The sequence below is a fragment of the Onychomys torridus genome, chromosome 17, assembly GCF_903995425.1.
Source record: "Onychomys torridus chromosome 17, mOncTor1.1, whole genome shotgun sequence".
In the NCBI taxonomy this organism is placed as follows: Eukaryota; Metazoa; Chordata; class Mammalia; order Rodentia; family Cricetidae; genus Onychomys; species Onychomys torridus.
In genome coordinates, this window is record NC_050459.1 from 54061362 (window position 1) to 54081666 (window position 20305).

General features: G+C 37.8%; 1 protein-coding gene across 1 annotated transcript in view; it reads left to right on the forward strand.

Moving 5' to 3' along the window:
• LOC118569031 (probable ATP-dependent RNA helicase DDX60) overlaps positions 1-20305 on the forward strand; it is a 102082-nt gene that overhangs the window by 9621 nt on the left and 72156 nt on the right. The window contains exons 8-14 of the mRNA XM_036166678.1: positions 2844-2985; positions 3894-4049; positions 6731-6836; positions 7256-7371; positions 8700-8860; positions 12209-12461; positions 14876-15042. Coding sequence (XP_036022571.1) covers positions 2844-2985; positions 3894-4049; positions 6731-6836; positions 7256-7371; positions 8700-8860; positions 12209-12461; positions 14876-15042 — 1101 coding nt within the window. The remainder of the gene's footprint in view (positions 1-2843; positions 2986-3893; positions 4050-6730; positions 6837-7255; positions 7372-8699; positions 8861-12208; positions 12462-14875; positions 15043-20305) is intronic.

A 20305-nucleotide genomic window follows, 5' to 3' on the forward strand; every position in this document is an offset into this window, starting at 1 on the left:
GTCTTCTGTAGCATTCTGAAGAGTGACTTAAGCATAACTCGAGGCATCTGAACTGCATGGAGAGTGTCCCTTTCTTACTCAAGGAGGAACATTTGTATAAATGCCCCTGTCAAAGTACAGCATGGGAGATGTGGGGGAAATTCATGAAGGGTATTGAGTTGAATGTGACTAAAGAGGCAATTAAGTTACATTAATTTTACTTGATAGTGCTTGTGTTACATTTACTACTGCTATATACACACTAGTATATTAGCATAGTGTGACCTGGGGTTGGAAATTGAAGGTCAGGTATAGGGCACAAGATTGATGGTTCAGTTGATAAAGCTCATGCCTCACCTGAGAACCTAACTTTAACTCCAATGTAGAACCATATATGAAATCAAATAAGCTGCAGCAATATACACTTGTAATCCCAAGGATAAGCAGATGGAAAGATCACTTGTTGCCCATCTAGCCCACTTGGTCAGGTCCAGGCCAATGAGAGACCATTGTCACATACATCAATTCCTGATGTCATCCCACATGCACACTCCTCCTTCACACGTTGGCAAGTCACTTACACTACACCCATATCCATACAAAAGACTGGCAGGATATATTGCATATCTGCATTGGTGAACATTCATAGCTGTTATAATGGCATTTTTTTTTTTTGAGCTGAGGATCAAACCCAGGGCCTTGTGCTTGCTATGCAAGTGCTCTACCACTGAGCTAAATCCCCAACCCTTATAATGGCATTTAAAAAAAAGATTTAGTTAATTATTATGTATGCAGCATGTATCCCTACAGGCCAGAAGAGGGCACTAGATCTCATTACAGATGGTTGTGAGCTACCATGTGAGTGCTGGGAATTGATCTCAGGACTTCTGAAAGAGCAGTCAGTGCTCTTAACCACTGAGCCATCTCTCCAGCCTTATAATGGCATTTTGAAAGAGGTCTATGGTGTTGTAAATACTAACGAACTAAATAATGACGAAGATGGCTCTATGTAGGTTCTACTGATTCATGAGAGAAAATTCTGTATCCTAAATCCCATAGAAGGACATTCTTCTAGGTGCTTAGTTAGTCCCTCGAGGGCAGCAGACTATGTGTTATTAATGAAATGGATATTAACAGATCCACTTCTGGATCCTATTTTCATTTAAACATTTAAATATAGGTCACTTCAGGTTAATATAATAAATCTACTGATGTCTGAAATTTAATTAAGCATTGTGTCACCAGAAATGTGCTGTGGATTTTGTTATAAAATTTATTCCTTAGTTCTATTAAATTTTTTGTCACCTTCATGTACTTGAAGCCTGGAACTCAAATGGGCGCTGGTGTGAATTCAATATGTATGATACAGACTTGAATGGCTTCAATGTACAACAGTTAATTGTGAATAACTTTGGACTTTTTTAAAAAAATACACAAGGAAGTGCTTTAGGTTAAAAGACATTACAAAAAGTCATTCAATGTTTGATGACATTCTAAGATGGCCTGGCAGGATGTACCTGGAAATTTTAGCTGATTGTGAACAGCAGCGTCATTCTCCTCCTTTTGTTGGGAAGCATTAAGTTTTAACACCAAGGGAGAGTGTATCACAAATTGTTAGAAGGTCTTATTAATAAAATCAAACCTGAGGCCAGGTATTGGGGTGAAAGCTGGATGATCAGAGAAACATAACAAGCCACAGCTTCCTCACCTTGCCAGTTCCTCAGCTGATTCTGTTTTCTCAGACTGGAAGCCTCTGATTCCTCATTGGAATGGGTCTCAGCCGAACTGCTGCTAGAAGCCTATAGCTTAACCACCCAAAAGCTTCTAGTTTCTGGTCCTCACACCTCATATACCTTTCTGTTTTCTACCAACACTTCCTGGAATTAAAGGCTTGCTTTCTAGGATTAAAGGCATGAGTTACCATGCTTGGCTGTATCCTTGAGCAGATGGATTTCTGCCTCTGGAATGCTGGGATTAAAGGCGTGTGCTACCACTGCCTATCCTCTATGTTTAATATTGTGGCTGTTCTGTCTCTGACCCCAAATAAGTTTATTAGGGTACACAATATTTTGGGGAAAACAATACCACCACAGGAGAGTGGGTGAAGAAACCTCACTCAGGAGGTTCTCACTTTAGCACTGTAAACCAAACCATTGAAGAAGACTCATGGCTACTGTGGCCAGAAGTAAGTGCTGCTAGTACAGACACTCTGCTGTTGTTAAGATGGAGATACCTGCACAGCCTAAAGTTGGTGGAGACCTAACAGCTCAGGTGGATGGGAAACATTTTGCTGTTTCTAGAACCCTTAGCAGCCCAACACTTGGCAATCCAAAAGTAAACAAGGAAACTCAAAGAACAGAGGTGTATTCAAAAGCTGAGGAAATGTGTAAAACAAGGAAACCTAAGTAAGAAACAGAGGCATATTCAAAAGCTGAAGAAATAAGTAGTTTTTGGGATTTTGGATAACAATGAGAGGAAACTATCAATAGTAGTTATAGATATTTCTTTAACTCATGTAAAAAGATATTTTTTGAGACAAGGTCTCACTGTGTAGCCAGGTTTGTTTGAGACTGACTGTGTAATGGAGACAGGTCTCAGACTCTCAGCATCTCCTGCTATAGCCTCCCAGTGCTAGGATGACATTCAGTTTAAGTGCATTTTTGAGCCAGATTTTTATTTTATGTAATGCTTCAGTTTTTGAGGGACAACATAATCTGTATTCAGCATAAATGGGTTTACATGCTACTGAGAATTGGGACAGTCCTGCCATTTGCCTTTCATTTGGATTGTAGATGTATTTCTATATATTACTGTGGACATGAAAACTGTCAATAACATTGTTTTTTAAATTTTTTTATTTTCAGAAAAAATGGTGCGAGTATTTCATCCTAAGCAATGTACATATGTTTGAATTTGAGAGTCTGAATTTGCTTCACCTCTCTGATTTAAGTGATGAGCCTTTGTTGAAGAATGTTGCTTTTTACTATGAAAATGAAAATGCAGAAGGTATCAGATTACTGTATACTGCACAACACCTTCCTTTAGAGAGCAAGCTCATGAAGAATTTTAAACTTCAAAACCATTTCTTAAATGTCTATTGTTCAAATAAGAATTATTTTCCAGTTTCCCAGTCTTTGTTTATGATTTTTATTTGTGGCACCAGGATAAATATAACAATTCAAAATATTTTTCAACTTAATATTTCTCCATGAGTATTTTTTCTAAAAGCATGAGTTTAGGACATTTCATAACAGTTAGTTTTTATGCATGGTATGTAATTATAAAATTGCTCTCTTGAATGGAATCATTTCACTGTTAATAGATATTTAGGGATTTTAAGTTTTCCAAGAGATAATCTCTATACTTCCTTGTGTAATTTGTTTTTTTTTTTTGTTGTTAGAATAATTTTTTTTTTGTTTTTATAGTCAAAGGAACAGTAAACACATTTTGAGAAAGTATGTTTGATTAAGTGCTTAATTGAGTAGTATTGAAATGTCTTTGACATCAAGATTTGGTCTCTTTGTATTGTAGGCATCGGGATAAATTAGTTACTTATAAAATAATAATTCTTCCTTAAATTTTATTTTGGTTTTATTCCGTGTTAGAGGTTACAAAGTTGTATGTGATATAATATTTTTATTACCTTAAGAATAATTAAATCTCCACTGTTGGTTATCATTAGTTCAGACATTAATTTTTAATATTATGTTGTCAAACATAAAAGCATGATCAGTTTTAAGACGTGTCATGGCATTGTCCACAGCCATGATCATTTTCATTTACCTTCAGTGGGAAGCTCACTGAAAATCCCACTGCTTGCCTCATATTTCAGAGCCTGGTGATTATAGTGGAGGTGTGTGTTTCTATGCATTTTTCGGTGCTTCTTAATACAGAGTATTTTTAATATGATCCAGGCCTGGATTTGGATGTAGGAGATGTCATCATGAAGGAATATGTCCATCTCTGGGACACTGTGTCGAAGTTGGTCAGAAACTTTGATGTGGGAAAACCATTTCCTATGAGAACAACAAAATGCCATTTTCTTGAAAAGACCCCATCGCCAATCAAAGGTAATTTATTCCTAACTTAAATTAAGGGGAAAAAAGTTTGAAAACTCCAAATAGAAATCATTTTCTAGCACTTGTGTGTTTAAATAATTGTCATGTTCATGTGGTGGTATGCTTTGTCCAATATTGAAAATGTTTATGTAGTTTGTAATTAATGTTACCAATTTAAAAAATCAAAAACAAATGTGTATGAATTCTATTTTTAACAATGTGACCTCTGTCAGCTGAAAATTTTGATATTGTATTACATAATGATAGTTCATCTCCAAAGAGTAGAATGGGAGAAGCCTGCAAGGTAACCATTTTTGGTGCATTCAAATTGGCTACAGGCCTGGAGTATCTGACAGACCATTTTCAGAAGCAGGAATTCTGAAAGACCATCTTACCCTGTCTTGGCAGAGTACAGTAGCTGAGAAACTAGCAGGGCACCATAATCAGCATCTGTCTTATATAGTAACAAAACTATCAGTAGGCACATGTTGGGCAGACTAGGAGATGTCAAAGAATAAAAAGGAGCCAGCAGCCCCTTTAGAAAGCCTTCTCTGTGCTGCAGATGTGCAGAGTGTCTCTGGTGACAGGCACAGGAGGTGAGGCCAGAACCAGGAAGTGGTGGAACAGTCTTCACAAAGACAAGGTCCATAGGAGCAAACTTCAAAGGTTAGCTCCTCCCAGACCTGCCTTTCAATGAACAGAAGTAACAAAGAGTCACACTGGTTCTGGAACTTGATAGCTGGCTCTTGAGAATTTGGAATTTAAGCTGAGGCCACAAGGCCACTCTAATCCAGTAAATGAAAATGATCAGTGAAAACTGGCAAATTATTATGCAGAACAAATCACAAACACTTGTTTTATAGGATTATGTGTCAAAGATGGATGCTGAATTTATGAAAGAGCTGAGGAGTAACTAAGAACACAGTTAGCTGTGGACTTAAAACTGATAACTTCTGTTTTTAAATGATCACAATTATTATATACCTTCTGAATATAATTTGAAAACATTTAAGAGAGATTAAATATAAAATTAGAAATGAGAAAAATAATAGAAACTCTAAAACAATATTTATTCTCATAAGCAAACTTGTAGAAATCAAAATACTGAGTGGGTTTAAAAGCTGATTGGATATTAATCATGGGGGAGTTTGAGCACCATAAACCAATAGAAAATAGAGTCACACTTAGGGTTGGAGACAACCCTCACTGGTAGTGTGTCATAGCATGTATGAGGCCATGGGCTCAGTTTCCAACACAAGAAAATGAAATAGGTTAAAAATAGCATTATGAGAAATGACTTAAGCTAGTTACAGGTCAAAGTTAGAATGGCTACCCACTACATCTCCCCTTTTTGACTAAATAAGAAAGTACTAACCTAATACAAGACTATATACAGAGGGATGGGTATCAAATATTGTCCAGGAATAATAAGGGATAATGACCTAGATAAGATGGAACAAGAATCAATGTGAACAATATCAAGCTAAAAACACATACTAAAATCCAGAGAAGTCTAGAGCATGGGTGAATGGCATGTTGCAAAGATTATTCCAAAAGGTGTCCTATCCTAAAGAACCAGAATCTAATACTTAAAATGTTTTATCTAAGATATTATATACATATACTAAGTTCTAACTATAACTGCTAGTCTTCAGTCTCATCAAATACCTGAGGAAAGGGAGAAAGACATAAACAACTTTTGGGAGTCTTGCAAGAGTAGACAGAGACAGCTGGCAGTATGGACAGTCACCTAATGTTTCACAGCATTTTTGGTGCATTCAAATTGGCTACAGGCCTGGAGTATCTGACAGACCATTTTCAGAAGCAGGAATTCTGAAAGACCATATTACCCTGTCTTGGCAGAGTACAGTGGTCACTTTCCTTGTGTCCCGCTTGTCCAGAAAGGACAGCATTTGTACTGTCAGCAGTTGAGGCAAGGGCAGTTCTTTGCCCAGTAGTCTATTTCGTGCCAAGAAGACAAACTTCCAAATGGACATGTCTTAGAAGCCCAACATTCTCTTGGGATCAAATTGGTGCTGCCAGGAGCCATTGTGTCTCACTTCAACAGTATAGCCAGGCTAGCTCCGTCGGTAGAGCATGGCACTCTTAATCCCAGGGTCGTGAGTTCAAGCCCAGATAATGGTGAAACTATTAAGGCCACACAACATACTTAAAAGGGAGGTTTGTTTAGTGATGTAACTTACAAATGAAGGGATAAGTAGGTTGCAGGGTCTGGGAAAGCTATGGCACAGTCTGCTGGTGTTCTCTAGAGAACTCTGCTCAGTCTACCTCCAGCGTCCAGGGTCCTGGAACCAAGAGAGCCCCAGCATCCAGAACTTGGGTCTTCAACATCCTCTCTCAGCCCCACTTTGTAGGTGTGACCATTACAAAAGCCTCAATGGGTGTTGGAACTTCCAGGTCAAAGCTAGAATGGCTACCCACTACAGCTACCCAGCCACCTACTTATTTAATCTATATATCTATTTGCTTGGTTATTATTTGTCTATTTCTTTTCTACTATGTTCCTAAAGACTCATCTGGGGAAATAACTTTATCAGCAGAGTTGAAATTAAAGTATAATTGAAGTGAATATAAAATATTTTTAAATGTCAAATTTTAGAAAACAATGTATTGTCTTCCTATCTGAAACTTTCACATTTAACTTGATTATATTTTTGTTTGTTTGTTTATAGAAAGTTCCCAGGAGAAGATGCCAAATCTGGGTTTTATTCCAATGTCATGTAATTTGGTTGATGAATTTACTGGAGACATTTTGAAAGACTTGCCTTTCCTAAAGTGGTAAGGCCTCCATATTTTTTAATAAATACTTGTTTGGAATGGATAATAGTTAATTATTAAATATTCTTTGAGAAAGCCTTTTCTGAATAAACTCCAGAATCAAGACACTTTTAAGACAGTAAATTACTCATAATACATATTTGCAACATTTTGCCAATTGACCATCTTTATCACATCTGTATGATTTTAATTGGAGAACAAAGCACTCTGCCACTATTATTAAATAAAAAGAATAAGGAATGTTTGAGAATGTTGGAGACATGAGTGGTCTTGGTTTCTGAAGCTTTTAATAGAATATCTTTGAATTGTGCTGTGTCCTAGGAAAGGAGAATGAACTATGACTTTCAAAGTTACAAAATGTGTTGGAGTTGGAGGCATTGAAATTTAAAATATGCTTGTATTTCTTTTTTGTCTCACAGTGATGACCCCATTGTCACCTCACTGGTTAAGCACAAGGAGTTTGATGAACTTGTGCACTGGCATTCCCACCGACCCCTTAGTGATGATTATGACAGGACAAAGGCCAATTTTAATGGTGAGCTTGTTGATTCTGCTAAATCAATTTAAATCAACTATACTCTGCCCTTTATTTCAAAGTGAAAAACACATTATGAATACCAATCAGAAGTTTGGGGGCAGAACAGTCAACAAGACATTCAGATGGACACCAGGAAGGATGTTAACAGAGTCCTCCCTTTGGTTATCCATATGGAGGTTGTAGGTGTCTTAGGCAGAGGAGTACATATTTGATCTTTGTCTCATGAGCTTGACACTGTGTTAAGGAAAGATGGTTTGTGGTTTAAGAAATCTGCATGTTCTTTGAAGTCTAATATATAATAGTTAAGCAGTCTGCTCTATGGCTGTGGCCCAGGATGAGGGCTTTGTTTTTTCCTATCCAGTAATTCAAGGAACCAGAATGTCTCAGATAGTTTTCTTCTTGATTTTGCCTACTGAAGTTCATTCACAAGGCACATGACAGGTAAAGTTTAGAATCTGTCTCTAAAACAAAACACCCCCCCCAAACACCCTGGAAGAGTACTCATGGGTCCCTACTCCTCACTGCTAATACAGATGGATTCTGGAGGAGAGATCACAATTATCTTCAGTTGTGTGCTCAATGATGTGCTCACAGGGCTCCATTGACAGTAGTTCAAACCTGTGGCCAAACCCATAGTCCTGATTAAAATTAGTGGATCAGGAATCAAAGCAAAAATAGATGAGTTTGGGGAAAAGACTTGTAGGGAAGTGCTGGAAATGACAGGCTCAAAAGGATATAAAAGAGAATGGGCATAATTAATTAGAATGCATTATATTCATTGTCAAAGAACACATTTAATCAATAAAATTAAATAACATTATTAGTATTCACTTTTAGAAGTAGACTGTGAAAAACTGTTTTTTGTTTGTTTGTTTGTTTGTTTGTTTGTTTGTTTTTGAGCTGAGAATCAAACCCAGGGTCTTGTGCTTGCTAGGAAAGCGCTCTACCACTGATCTAAATTCCCAACCCAGAAAAACTGTTTTGACAGTCTTTGAGCTGCTGATAGTTGTTGGCCAGTGGTAGAACCCTTGACCTGCATGAATGAAATCCTAGGCTTATAGCTATATAGCCTATGGAATTAAATATATTTGTATTAAAATATACATATTTGAGAAGTTGCCACCTTTGTAGATATATTGAAAGTTATTCTATGGATGAGATAGCCTTATTTAAGGCACTTTAAGATACCTTCTTTGGCCAAACTGATCAGAAATATTGCTATTTTATACCAGAGAGAAGAGTACCTGTATATGGAATACTGGGAAGAGTTAGGTACATCTAAGAAATCATAATCATTTTACATTTTAAGTTTTTTTTTTTTTCAGAGCATTCAAAAGACCCCCGTCAGCTTAGAAGTTTGCAGAAGTATCATGTTTTTCAACGATTTTATGGGAACTCATTAGAATCAGTCTCTTCCAAGATCATCACTACTCAAGGTGTTAAGCCAAAGAGGGATTGTAATAAGTCCAGAGGCTCAAAGGCACATGTAAGTTTCTGTAAATTCTATAATAATAAAAAGCTCTTCTTGCTCCTGTACTTTATTAAAGTGGTGTTTGCTCATCCCATTGATGGCTTCTTTCAATGAGACGAATTCTTTTTTTTATAAAGGGTCTAGTGGTTTGAATGAGATGTCTCCCATAGTCTCAGGTGTTTGAATGCATGACTCCCAGTTAGCAGCACTGTTTGGGGAGGCTCAGGAGGTTAGCCTTGCTGGAGGAAGTGTGTCACAAGAGGCTGGCTTTGAGAGTTTAAAGCCTTGCCATTCCTGCTTGCAGTTTAAGATGCAAACTTTCAGTTTCTAACACCGGGTGCCATGCTTCTGCACTGCCATCATGGATTCCTATCCCTCTGGAATCATAAGACCAAATAAAGACTTTCTTCTATAAATCGTCTTGATCATGGTGTTTTACTACACAGAAAAGTAACATACACAAAGAGTAATCACATTTATTATGATACTCGTTAAGAAAGTCTAACATATATAAATTATTGCATATGATCCTCTCTATGCAGTATATATACTTATTTAGAGATACAAATAGAGCATTAAGTAACTAAAGGCATGGCTTCAAATTTTGCAATAATATTAAAATGTAGGTTATTAGCTAATAACAATCAGAATGTTTTTCACAAAAGGAGCATAAACATGAAACATATGGGTTTCTTTGCTTGACTTGTATAGATTTTCTGCACTTTCCTCAAAGTATTTAAGTAATTCAGTCACCATTTATTCAAGTATAATTCTAAAGCTGTTCATTTCCTCTTTCTGTACAGATTACTTGCTCTTAATTTTACTATTTATCCTACTGGTATTGTTATTTTCTATCAATTCCTATCCAAAGGCCATAACTGAGGATAAAACACAGGCGACCGGAGCTCAATTTATTTCTAGAGTAAAATACTAAGATGTGAGAATTATATGTTAGTATTTCTGATAATATTACCATGCAGGTAGAGATTATATTTGAAAACTGGACTTACTCATTTGATGAAGGTGAAGGTGATATTTTAAAGGTTTGGCAATTTGGTAGCATTCAGTGTGCTCCAGAGCTGAGGATCTGAAGAAGGCGCTTATTTCATGGAAACTCTCTGAATGGCAACTGTTTTAATATCTGTAGAGAGAAGAACTTAGCACGTCCAGCTGACAGGAATCGTGACAGGTCAGCTTTGTCAAAGGCAGTCACTGTGACAAAGTTATCAGAAGTGAAGTCTATGAAGATCCCCCAAAACCACAAAAACATCTTTAAACTATCATGCCTGGATATTTATGGTTGTGAAAAGTTTAGCAAAAACAAAAACAAAAAAAGCAAAAAACCAAAAAACAAGTGCTATTTCTTTGCCAGGTAGCTAATTAACAAGCAGGGAGTTCAAGTTCTACAACTCTTAGGGACACCTACCATTTGGGTGATTAACAAACAGGTCTCTAGTATAATGGCTAAAATAACTCAAACCATCACTGAGTACTTGATGCTCATGCTGTGGGTTCTCTCTCCTTGACCAGCTTCACAGGTTCATTGAGCAGTGGTGACTGCCTCAGTACCCCCCCCTCCAAGACAAGGCTTCTCTGTGTAGCTTTGCGCCTTTCCTGCAACTCACTTTGTAGACCAGGCTGGCCTCGAACTCACAGAGATCCACCTGGCTCTGCCTCCTGAGTGCTGGGATTAAAGGCATGTGCCACTACAGCCAGGCTGGTCAGCTTTTGCCTGACTCATCAAATAAAACTTCATAAGCTCCCACTTGCCATCACTGCCTCTTTATTAGGAGGTCAGGACCTGTTCAGTTTTATACCCAAATTGGTCAAACCTTTGCCTCTTCATTTAGGAACATCAAGAGGAGGAGGGAGAGGAGGAACAGTCTTCCTTTCTTCCTCTTACACTTCCCCTCTTCCTCCTCCTCCTCTCTCTGGCAATCTCCTTCCCTGTTACAAAATAACAAACTGGCAAAAATTCTCACCATACAACACAAGTAGACTGAAAAGAAGTATGAGCTTCACCATTCCCAATCTCAAAATGAAATGAGTCATCAAGGAAATGCAACATCATTAGTACTTTATAAATGTACTCTGTGACCAACAGTGTAATAAATCTTCACATTTGAGATAAAGGGAGCATCGTACTTGACCAAAGTCTGAGACTTCTCCTGCTCTGTGTACAAACAATGGCAAAGGGTCAATAGGGGACACTTATTGAAAGTTTAAATGTTCAGAAACCTCAAATGTTATTGATTGGAATTAAGTAGTTTGAGAATGTGACAGCTAAATGTGCCCTTAGTATAGGTTAATGTTTAGATACTGATCCCATGACTAACCTAAATAATGGAAATTTTTTGTCAGAATTCTTTGGCTGACATAATTCTATGATTTGTCTGTTAAAAGTTATTTATTTTTCTCTGTGTGTTTGTATGATGAGTTTATGTGGCGGGTGCCATGGTGTATATTGGCGGTCAGTGGGGGTTGCCATGCTATGTATATTGAAGGCCGAAAAAGCTCTGTGGTGTCCTCTCCTTGCACCTTTCCATGGATTCTGGGGACTGGAGACAAGCTTCAGGCTTGCAAGACTAGCACCTTTACCTGAGGAAACATTCATTGGTCTTCTAATTTGACCATGTAAACTCAAATAAATAGAGTTGGTAAAACCACGGTAAAAGAGGGTCCATATGATATTAAAATCATTTGAAAACACTTATTAAGGCCAGGAAAATCATTTGTGTATATGATGATCCCTCTCCACTCCTTGCTTTCAGCTCCTGTTTCTTAATCACTCCATCAATATTAGGGACCAGATGTTTTTGGCTTGGGGATTCCAGGCAACTTCAGTGCACTTTGTCTCCAAGATCTCAGTTCAGGGAGGAAGAATGGTGCATGTAGTACAGATAGAGTAAACCTGGTGAGTAATTTGCCAGAAGAGTGATACAGTATGATCAAGCATGTGATTCAGAGAGAGATTCATGATAGGAACACCATGATCATGCAGGGAGTAGGAAGGTGACTTGGAAGAGAAGGCAGCAGAAATGTGGTCCCAGAGAGGATAGCAGATATCACTGCATGGAGACATGAAGGAAACTTTGCAAGGCCTCTTGGACATTAATTACATTTACCCTTTTATATTTGACACTACATAGAAATTTAGGAGATTCTACAGCAAGTCTTTATATTCACCGAGTTGAATTATTATGTTTTCCATCAATAGAGTCTTAATTAAATATTTTTATGACTACTCAAGTAGGCAATGATGGTCAAAATCATCAGTGCAGACTTCAAATACCATTTCACTCACGAAATGTCAATCTGGAATAGTTCTATCTTGTCACAAAATGTTTCTTTCCATTTGGGAAGGAGACCAAGGCTGACATAATTGCTAGAGAGAATAAGAAGAGGTTAATTGCCAAGGAAGAACAAAAAGAAGAGGAAAAGTGGAGCACCCTGTCGTTTTCCATTGAGAAGGAGATGAAAAGGAATTTAAACTCTGGGATGAAGAAGCTGGAGGAGTTTTTGAAATCGTGTAAAAGTAATTCAGTGAAAGCTCAGGCTGAAAAAGTTGGGTTAATGGCTGGCTTGAAGGCATGGAAGGAGCACTGCAGAGCTGAAGGTGAGTGGCGATTAGTTCTGCTGGCTTACCTCGATGAACTAGAGAGATCACAGGGATGTGATGATGGTGGTTCATCACCTGCTAACCAGAAATTTGGACAGTAGGACCCATACAGGATTTTTGCCTGTTTCCATCAATGAGCAATGACATCTCACAAAGGTGGCCAAGAGCAAAGACATAGCACGTTCATCAGCACAATTAAAGATAGGTTTAAACTAACTGCTGACCAGGAAGAGAGAGCACTGTTAGCAGAATCAATAACAATGCAGCACAGAGCAAGAACCCGTCATCCACCTTTGAGTTCCTGAGGTATAAATATTTCCTTTCTGGAGATGTTGGTGCTTATGTTTGACTCTTAAGTTAGTTTCCTGTTGGTTGTTGTGATAAAATACTTTGACAAAAGCAACTTAATGGAGAAAGGGTTTATTCTATCTAACAGCTCAAGGGTACAGTTGATTGTTGGGGAGGGCATATCAAAGGAGCAGGAGTTTGAAGCAGCTGGTTACATCACATTCCACCAACAGTTAAGATGGGATTTCTTGCATCAATTATCCTAATAAAGATAATCCCTTACAAGTATGTTTAGAGGCCCGCCCTCCAGGTGATTACAGGTCTTGTAAAATGTACAATCAACACCAACCATACAGACTTCCACATTGATCACCCCTACCACATGACTACTTCTTCCAAAGTGACCGAGGTAATTCCATGTACTCTCCTTTACATATCCATGGAGGAGAATAAGATAACATATAGAAAGGGAATGATAAGGATAAAGTAGGGCTGCCTAGGTAGAGATGTGTAAACTAGTTAGAAGTATATGATTTACCTTAGCATGTATTTATCTTTCTTTCTAACTAAGACACTGAATCAGGATTTGCAGCTGGATACTACCTACAGAGATCAGAATTTAGAGTGACTTAAAGAACATAGTGCTTTATTTCATTTGAGATTGCTTGTAGGTACTGTAGACTGATAGCAGAGTACCATCTGGGATATCTGGGTTCTTCTGTTCAGCAAGAGAAACTGGGCAAGACCCATGGTTAGTGTTAGAAGCAGAGACAGTCTTTTAAGGAACTAAGTACTTCTAGGAAAGGTAAGAAGTTCAATATCCTAGTGCCTATGCCCAGATTTGTGACCTTTCATAAGTCATTTACATAGTTCTGTCTTACTCTCCATCTGTACATGGAAGTATCTTCAGATTTATTTTTTTTTATGTGTGTGTGTGTGTGTGTGTGTGTGTGTGTGTGTGTGTGTGTGTAAGGTGTCCACAGATGCAGGAGAAGACATCAGATTCTCTGAAGCTGGAGTTCCAGGTGGTTGTGAGGCTTCTGACATCATTGTTGGGAACCCAACTCCATAAGAGTGGCAACTACCCTCACCACTGACCCATCTCTCCAGCACCCTCTCTCTCCTTTAATGTACTTTCCTGGCCACCAAAATCTTATACTCAGATATCCTTACTCAGAATTTAGTCACAGGGCACTTTAACACAAGGAGGACCAGGAAATACATACTTTTTACCTAGGCATGTAGAATTCCTACTACCACAGATACATAAATAAGGGATCTTTGGAACTACATGGTGGATAGAGAAATTAAGACTAGTAACTGCCAGAGATGCTCTTGTTCTTACTTTTCATACAACCAGATTTTACCTATCCTCCACATCCAGTTCATCAAACTATCTTTCCATAAAGATTTCCTCAGGAATCAGCCCCATATAACGTCTGTAGTTTCTAATGCTTGGTGTGAACCAATCTCATATCATATACTGTGTAAGTGAACTGAATGCACCTGGAGTGTAAGACCTCCGTTTCCTTCACTTGGCTTCCTCTTGTATAATAGCTTTCAATATGGCATTGGTAGTACTTGATTAATAGGTGAGAGTGGGCACCAACTCAAGGAAAGGTGGAACCAAAACAGGTGTGAGAATGAAGAGTTTAGCAGAGGGGAGAAATAAACAGTGTGTGTGATGCCAGAGAAGTGGACAGGTTGTCAGAGTCTGGTTGTGGTAGCTGGAAGAGATGCATTGCACTGAGCGGAATGGATTTAGGGCTCACAGCCAGTATTTCTCTGTGGAAAATAGGGCTAAATTAATGTTGTCAAGATTATAATCTTATATTTAAAATCATGCAATTTTTTTAACAGAGGAAACATGGCAAAAAGAGACAGAAAATCTTTATAATTCACCATAAAACCCTACAAACTTCAATTTTAATAATATTTAATTGAGAACTGTAAGATTATTATGTAGTCCTTTCTATTCTCAAATATCTATTAATGGCGAGTAAGACAGTGAGTTTCAATAAGTGCAGTGAAGATTGATAGGCTAGGTAATTGATCTTTATTAATAAACATTTGTTATTCTGAGGGCTTTTACAACAATTTTATTATTTATATTTTGTGCCAAGGTGAAACCACAAAAGACTTAAGCATAGCTGTCCACATGATGAAGAGAATCCATTCCTTGTTGGACAAATACTCTGAACTTCTGCAAGAACCAGATCGGAAGCTCATAGCCAGGTGTCTTATGTACTTAGGGTTTGAGGAGCTAGCAAATTCTTTGTATCCAACCAAGGTAACATATTTTGATAGATTTATTTTAACTCAGCCATTATATGCTATACATAAAGCTCATGTCAAATAGAGTCATCTCTTTTATGTTTATTTTTAATAGAAAATATCATCTTGGATAATTCAACTGCCAAAAGTTGAATTAATCAAGAATTAGAAATTATTTATTCAACTTGGTTATCACACTAAATGTCAGAAGATTTCTGCAGACGTTTAAAACTAACCTGATACTTAATTCTAACAAAACAGCTTAAATCTATAATGGTGTTGACTTATTTTAAATATGTCAGGCTGTAACTACAAATGTTAGAGTAAACATTTGAAAATCTTGACATCTACTGATTTATTTGTATTTCAGATAAGTCATGATGTTTGAAGGATGATTAAAATTGTTTTCATATAGAAGAAGCTCAGTCATAAACATTTCAAATATTTCAATGATTCTATAACTTAAATTGCTTTCAAAATAATCTTTAAAAACAATACAGGATGCAGCAGATGACTTAAAAACGACAGAAAAAGAATATATATGCTATTGGTATTGGACCAGCCTCGGTTCCAACTAACAACATATGGGTCACTATTTGATCCGAGAAGAAAGGAAAGATCCAGACCCCAAGGGTCCAAGATTTTATTCCTGATACATGGCCAGGTAAATATATGAATAAAATAAATTCTTAATCTGCATCATGGAGTTTCTTATTGGTACAGCTCTCTCTCTCTCTCTCTCTCTCTCTCTCTCTCTCTCTCTCTCTCTCTCCTCTTTCTGTATGTGTGTGTATGTTATATATGTATTTTCATGGATTTCATAATAATCGAGTTATTTCATTTAAAGGTCATCTCACTAAAATTCATTGTCATTTAATATGTCTCATTTGGACCAATTCTTCCATTTAAAGAAATTAAAAATTTTCACTTACTATGTAGTCCATTTCCTTGGTGAGGTATTGAATGATTTCACACATATAGATTCAAAGCTTAAAGATGTCTGTGCTCTCCAAGTTTTTCTTATTCTGTACCAGGTTCCAGGTTTTCTCTCTGTCAATAGATTTCATATGTAAACAATATAAATACTCGTGAAGAAATTTCAGGTAATTTAGATAGCAATGTATTTATCTTTCTTTCTAACTAAGACACTGAATCAGGATTTGCAGCTGGATCTACCTACAGAGATCAGAATTTAGAGTGACTTAAAGAACATAGTGCTTTATTTCATTGAGATTGCTTGTAGGTACTGTAGACTGATAGCAGAGTACCATCTGGGATATCTGGGTTCTTCTGTTCAGCAAGAGAAACTGGCAAACCCATGGTTAGTGTTAGAAGCAGAGACAGTCTTTTAAGGAACTCAAGTACTTCTAGGAAAGGTAAGAAGTTCAATATCCTAGTGCCTATGCCCAGATTTGTGATTGTCTCTCTCTCAGCAATCTCCTTCCCTGTTACAAAATAACAAACTGGCAAAAATTCTCACCATACAACACAAGTAGACTGAAAAGAAGTATGAGCTTCACCATTCCCAATCTCAAAAATGAAATGAGTCATCAAGGAAATGCAACATCATGAGTACTTTATAAATGTACTCTGTGACCAACAGTGTAATAAATCTTCACATTTGAGATAAAGGGAGCATCGTACTTGACCAAAGTCTGAGACTTCTCCTGCTCTGTGTACAAACAATGGCAAAGGGTCAATAGGGGACACTTATTGAAAGTTTACAATGTTCAGAAACCTTCAAATGTTATTGATTGGAATTAAGTGTTTGAGAATGTGACAGCTAAATGTGCCCTTAGTATAGGTTAATGTTTAGATACTGATCCCATGACTAACCTAAATAATGGAAATTTTTTGTCAGAATTCTTTTGGCTGACATAATTCTTATGAATTTTGGTCTGTTAAAAGTTATTTTATTTTTCTCTGTGTGTTTGTATGATGAGTTTATGTGGCGGGTGCCATGGTGTATATTGGCGGTCAGTGGGGGTTGCCATGCTAGTATATTGAGGCCGAAAAAGCTCTGTGGTGTCCTCTCCTTGCACCTTTCCATGGATTCTGGGGACTGGAGACAAGCTTCAAGGCTTGCAAGACTAGCACCTTTACCTGAGGAAACATTTCATTGGTCTTCTAATTTGACCCATGTAAACTCAAATAAATAGAGTTGGTAAAACCACGGTAAAAAGAGGGTCCATATGATATTAAAATCATTTGAAAACACTTATTAAGGCCAGGAAAATCATTTGTGTATATGATGATCCCTCTCCACTCCTTGCTTTCAGCTCCTGTTTTCTTAATCACTCCATCAATATTAGGGACCAGATGTTTTGGCTTGGGGATTCCAGGCAACTTCAGTGCACTTTGTCTCCAAGATCTCAGTTCAGGGAGGAAGAATGGTGCATGTAGTACAGATAGAGTAAACCTGGTGAGTAATTTGCCAGAAGAGTGATACAGTATGATCAAGCATGTGATTCAGAGAGAGATTCATGATAGGAACACCATGATCATGCAGGGAGTAGGAAGGTGACTTGGAAGAGAAGGCAGCAGAAATGTGGTCCCAGAGAGGATAGCAGATATCACTGCATGGAGACATGAAGGAAACTTTGCAAGGCCTCTTGGACATTAATTACATTTACCCTTTTATATTTGACACTACATAGAAATTTAGGAGATTCTACAGCAAGTCTTTATATTCACCGAGTTGAATTATTATGTTTTCCATCAATAGAGTCTTAATTAAATATTTTTATGACTACTCAAGTAGGCAATGATGGTCAAAATCATCAGTGCAGACTTCAAATACCATTTCACTCACGAAATGTCAATCTGGAATAGTTCTATCTTGTCACAAAATGTTTCTTTCCATTTGGGAAGGAGACCAAGGCTGACATAATTGCTAGAGAGAATAAGAAGAGGTTAATTGCCAAGGAAGAACAAAAAGAAGAGGAAAAGTGGAGCACCCTGTCGTTTTCCATTGAGAAGGAGATGAAAAGGAATTTAAACTCTGGGATGAAGAAGCTGGAGGAGTTTTTGAAATCGTGTAAAAGTAATTCAGTGAAAGCTCAGGCTGAAAAAGTTGGGTTAATGGCTGGCTTGAAGGCATGGAAGGAGCACTGCAGAGCTGAAGGTGAGTGGCGATTAGTTCTGCTGGCTTACCTCGATGAACTAGAGAGATCACAGGGATGTGATGATGGTGGTTCATCACCTGCTAACCAGAAATTTGGACAGTAGGACCCATACAGGATTTTTGCCTGTTTCCATCAATGAGCAATGACATCTCACAAAGGTGGCCAAGAGCAAAGACATAGCACGTTCATCAGCACAATTAAAGATAGGTTTAAACTAACTGCTGACCAGGAAGAGAGAGCACTGTTAGCAGAATCAATAACAATGCAGCACAGAGCAAGAACCCGTCATCCACCTTTGAGTTCCTGAGGTATAAATATTTCCTTTCTGGAGATGTTGGTGCTTATGTTTGACTCTTAAGTTAGTTTCCTGTTGGTTGTTGTGATAAAATACTTTGACAAAAGCAACTTAATGGAGAAAGGGTTTATTCTATCTAACAGCTCAAGGGTACAGTTGATTGTTGGGGAGGGCATATCAAAGGAGCAGGAGTTTGAAGCAGCTGGTTACATCCACATTCCACCAACAGTTAAGATGGGATTTCTTGCAATCAATTATCCTAATAAAGATAATCCCTTACAAGTATGTTTAGAGGCCCGCCCTCCAGGTGATTTACAGGTCTTGTAAAATGTACAATCAACACCACCATACAGACTTCCACATTGATCACCCCTACCACATGACTACTTCTTCCAAAGTGACCGAGGTAATTCCATGTACTCTCCTTTACATATCCATGGAGGAGAATAAGATAACATATAGAAAGGGAATGATAAGGATAAAGTAGGGCTGCCTAGGTAGAGATGTGTAAACTAGTTAGAAGTATATGATTTACCTTAGCATGTATTTATCTTTCTTTCTAACTAAGACACTGAATCAGGATTTGCAGCTGGATACTACCTACAGAGATCAGAATTTAGAGTGACTTAAAGAACATAGTGCTTTATTTCATTTGAGATTGCTTGTAGGTACTGTAGACTGATAGCAGAGTACCATCTGGGATATCTGGGTTCTTCTGTTCAGCAGAGAAACTGGGCAAGACCCATGGTTAGTGTTAGAAGCAGAGACAGTCTTTTAAGGAACTAAGTACTTCTAGGAAAGGTAAGAAGTTCAATATCCTAGTGCCTATGCCCAGATTTGTGACCTTTCATAAGTCATTTACATAGTTCTGTCTTACTCTCCATCTGTACATGGAAGTATCTTCAGATTTATTTTTTTTTATGTGTGTGTGTGTGTGTGTGTGTGTGTGTGTGTGTGTGTGTAAGGTGTCCACAGATGCAGGAGAAGACATCAGATTCTCTGAAGCTGGAGTTCCAGGTGGTTGTGAGGCTTCTGACATCATTGTTGGGAACCCAACTCCATAAGAGTGGCAACTACCCTCACCACTGACCCATCTCTCCAGCACCCTCTCTCTCCTTTAATGTACTTTCCTGGCCACCAAAATCTTATACTCAGATATCCTTACTCAGAATTTAGTCACAGGGCACTTTAACACAAGGAGGACCAGGAAATACATACTTTTTACCTAGGCATGTAGAATTCCTACTACCACAGATACATAAATAAGGGATCTTTGGAACTACATGGTGGATAGAGAAATTAAGACTAGTAACTGCCAGAGATGCTCTTGTTCTTACTTTTCATACAACCAGATTTTACCTATCCTCCACATCCAGTTCATCAACTATCTTTCCATAAAGATTTCCTCAGGAATCAGCCCCATATAACGTCTGTAGTTTCTAATGCTTGGTGTGAACCAATCTCATATCATATACTGTGTAAGTGAACTGAATGCACCTGGAGTGTAAGACCTCCGTTTCCTTCACTTGGCTTCCTCTTGTATAATAGCTTTCAATATGGCATTGGTAGTACTTGATTAATAGGTGAGAGTGGGCACCAACTCAAGGAAAGGTGGAACCAAAACAGGTGTGAGAATGAAGAGTTTAGCAGAGGGGAGAAATAAACAGTGTGTGTGATGCCAGAGAAGTGGACAGGTTGTCAGAGTCTGGTTGTGGTAGCTGGAAGAGATGCATTGCACTGAGCGGATGGATTTAGGGCTCACAGCCAGTATTTCTCTGTGGAAAATAGGGCTAAATTAATGTTGTCAAGATTATAATCTTATATTTAAAATCATGCAATTTTTTTAACAGAGGAAACAT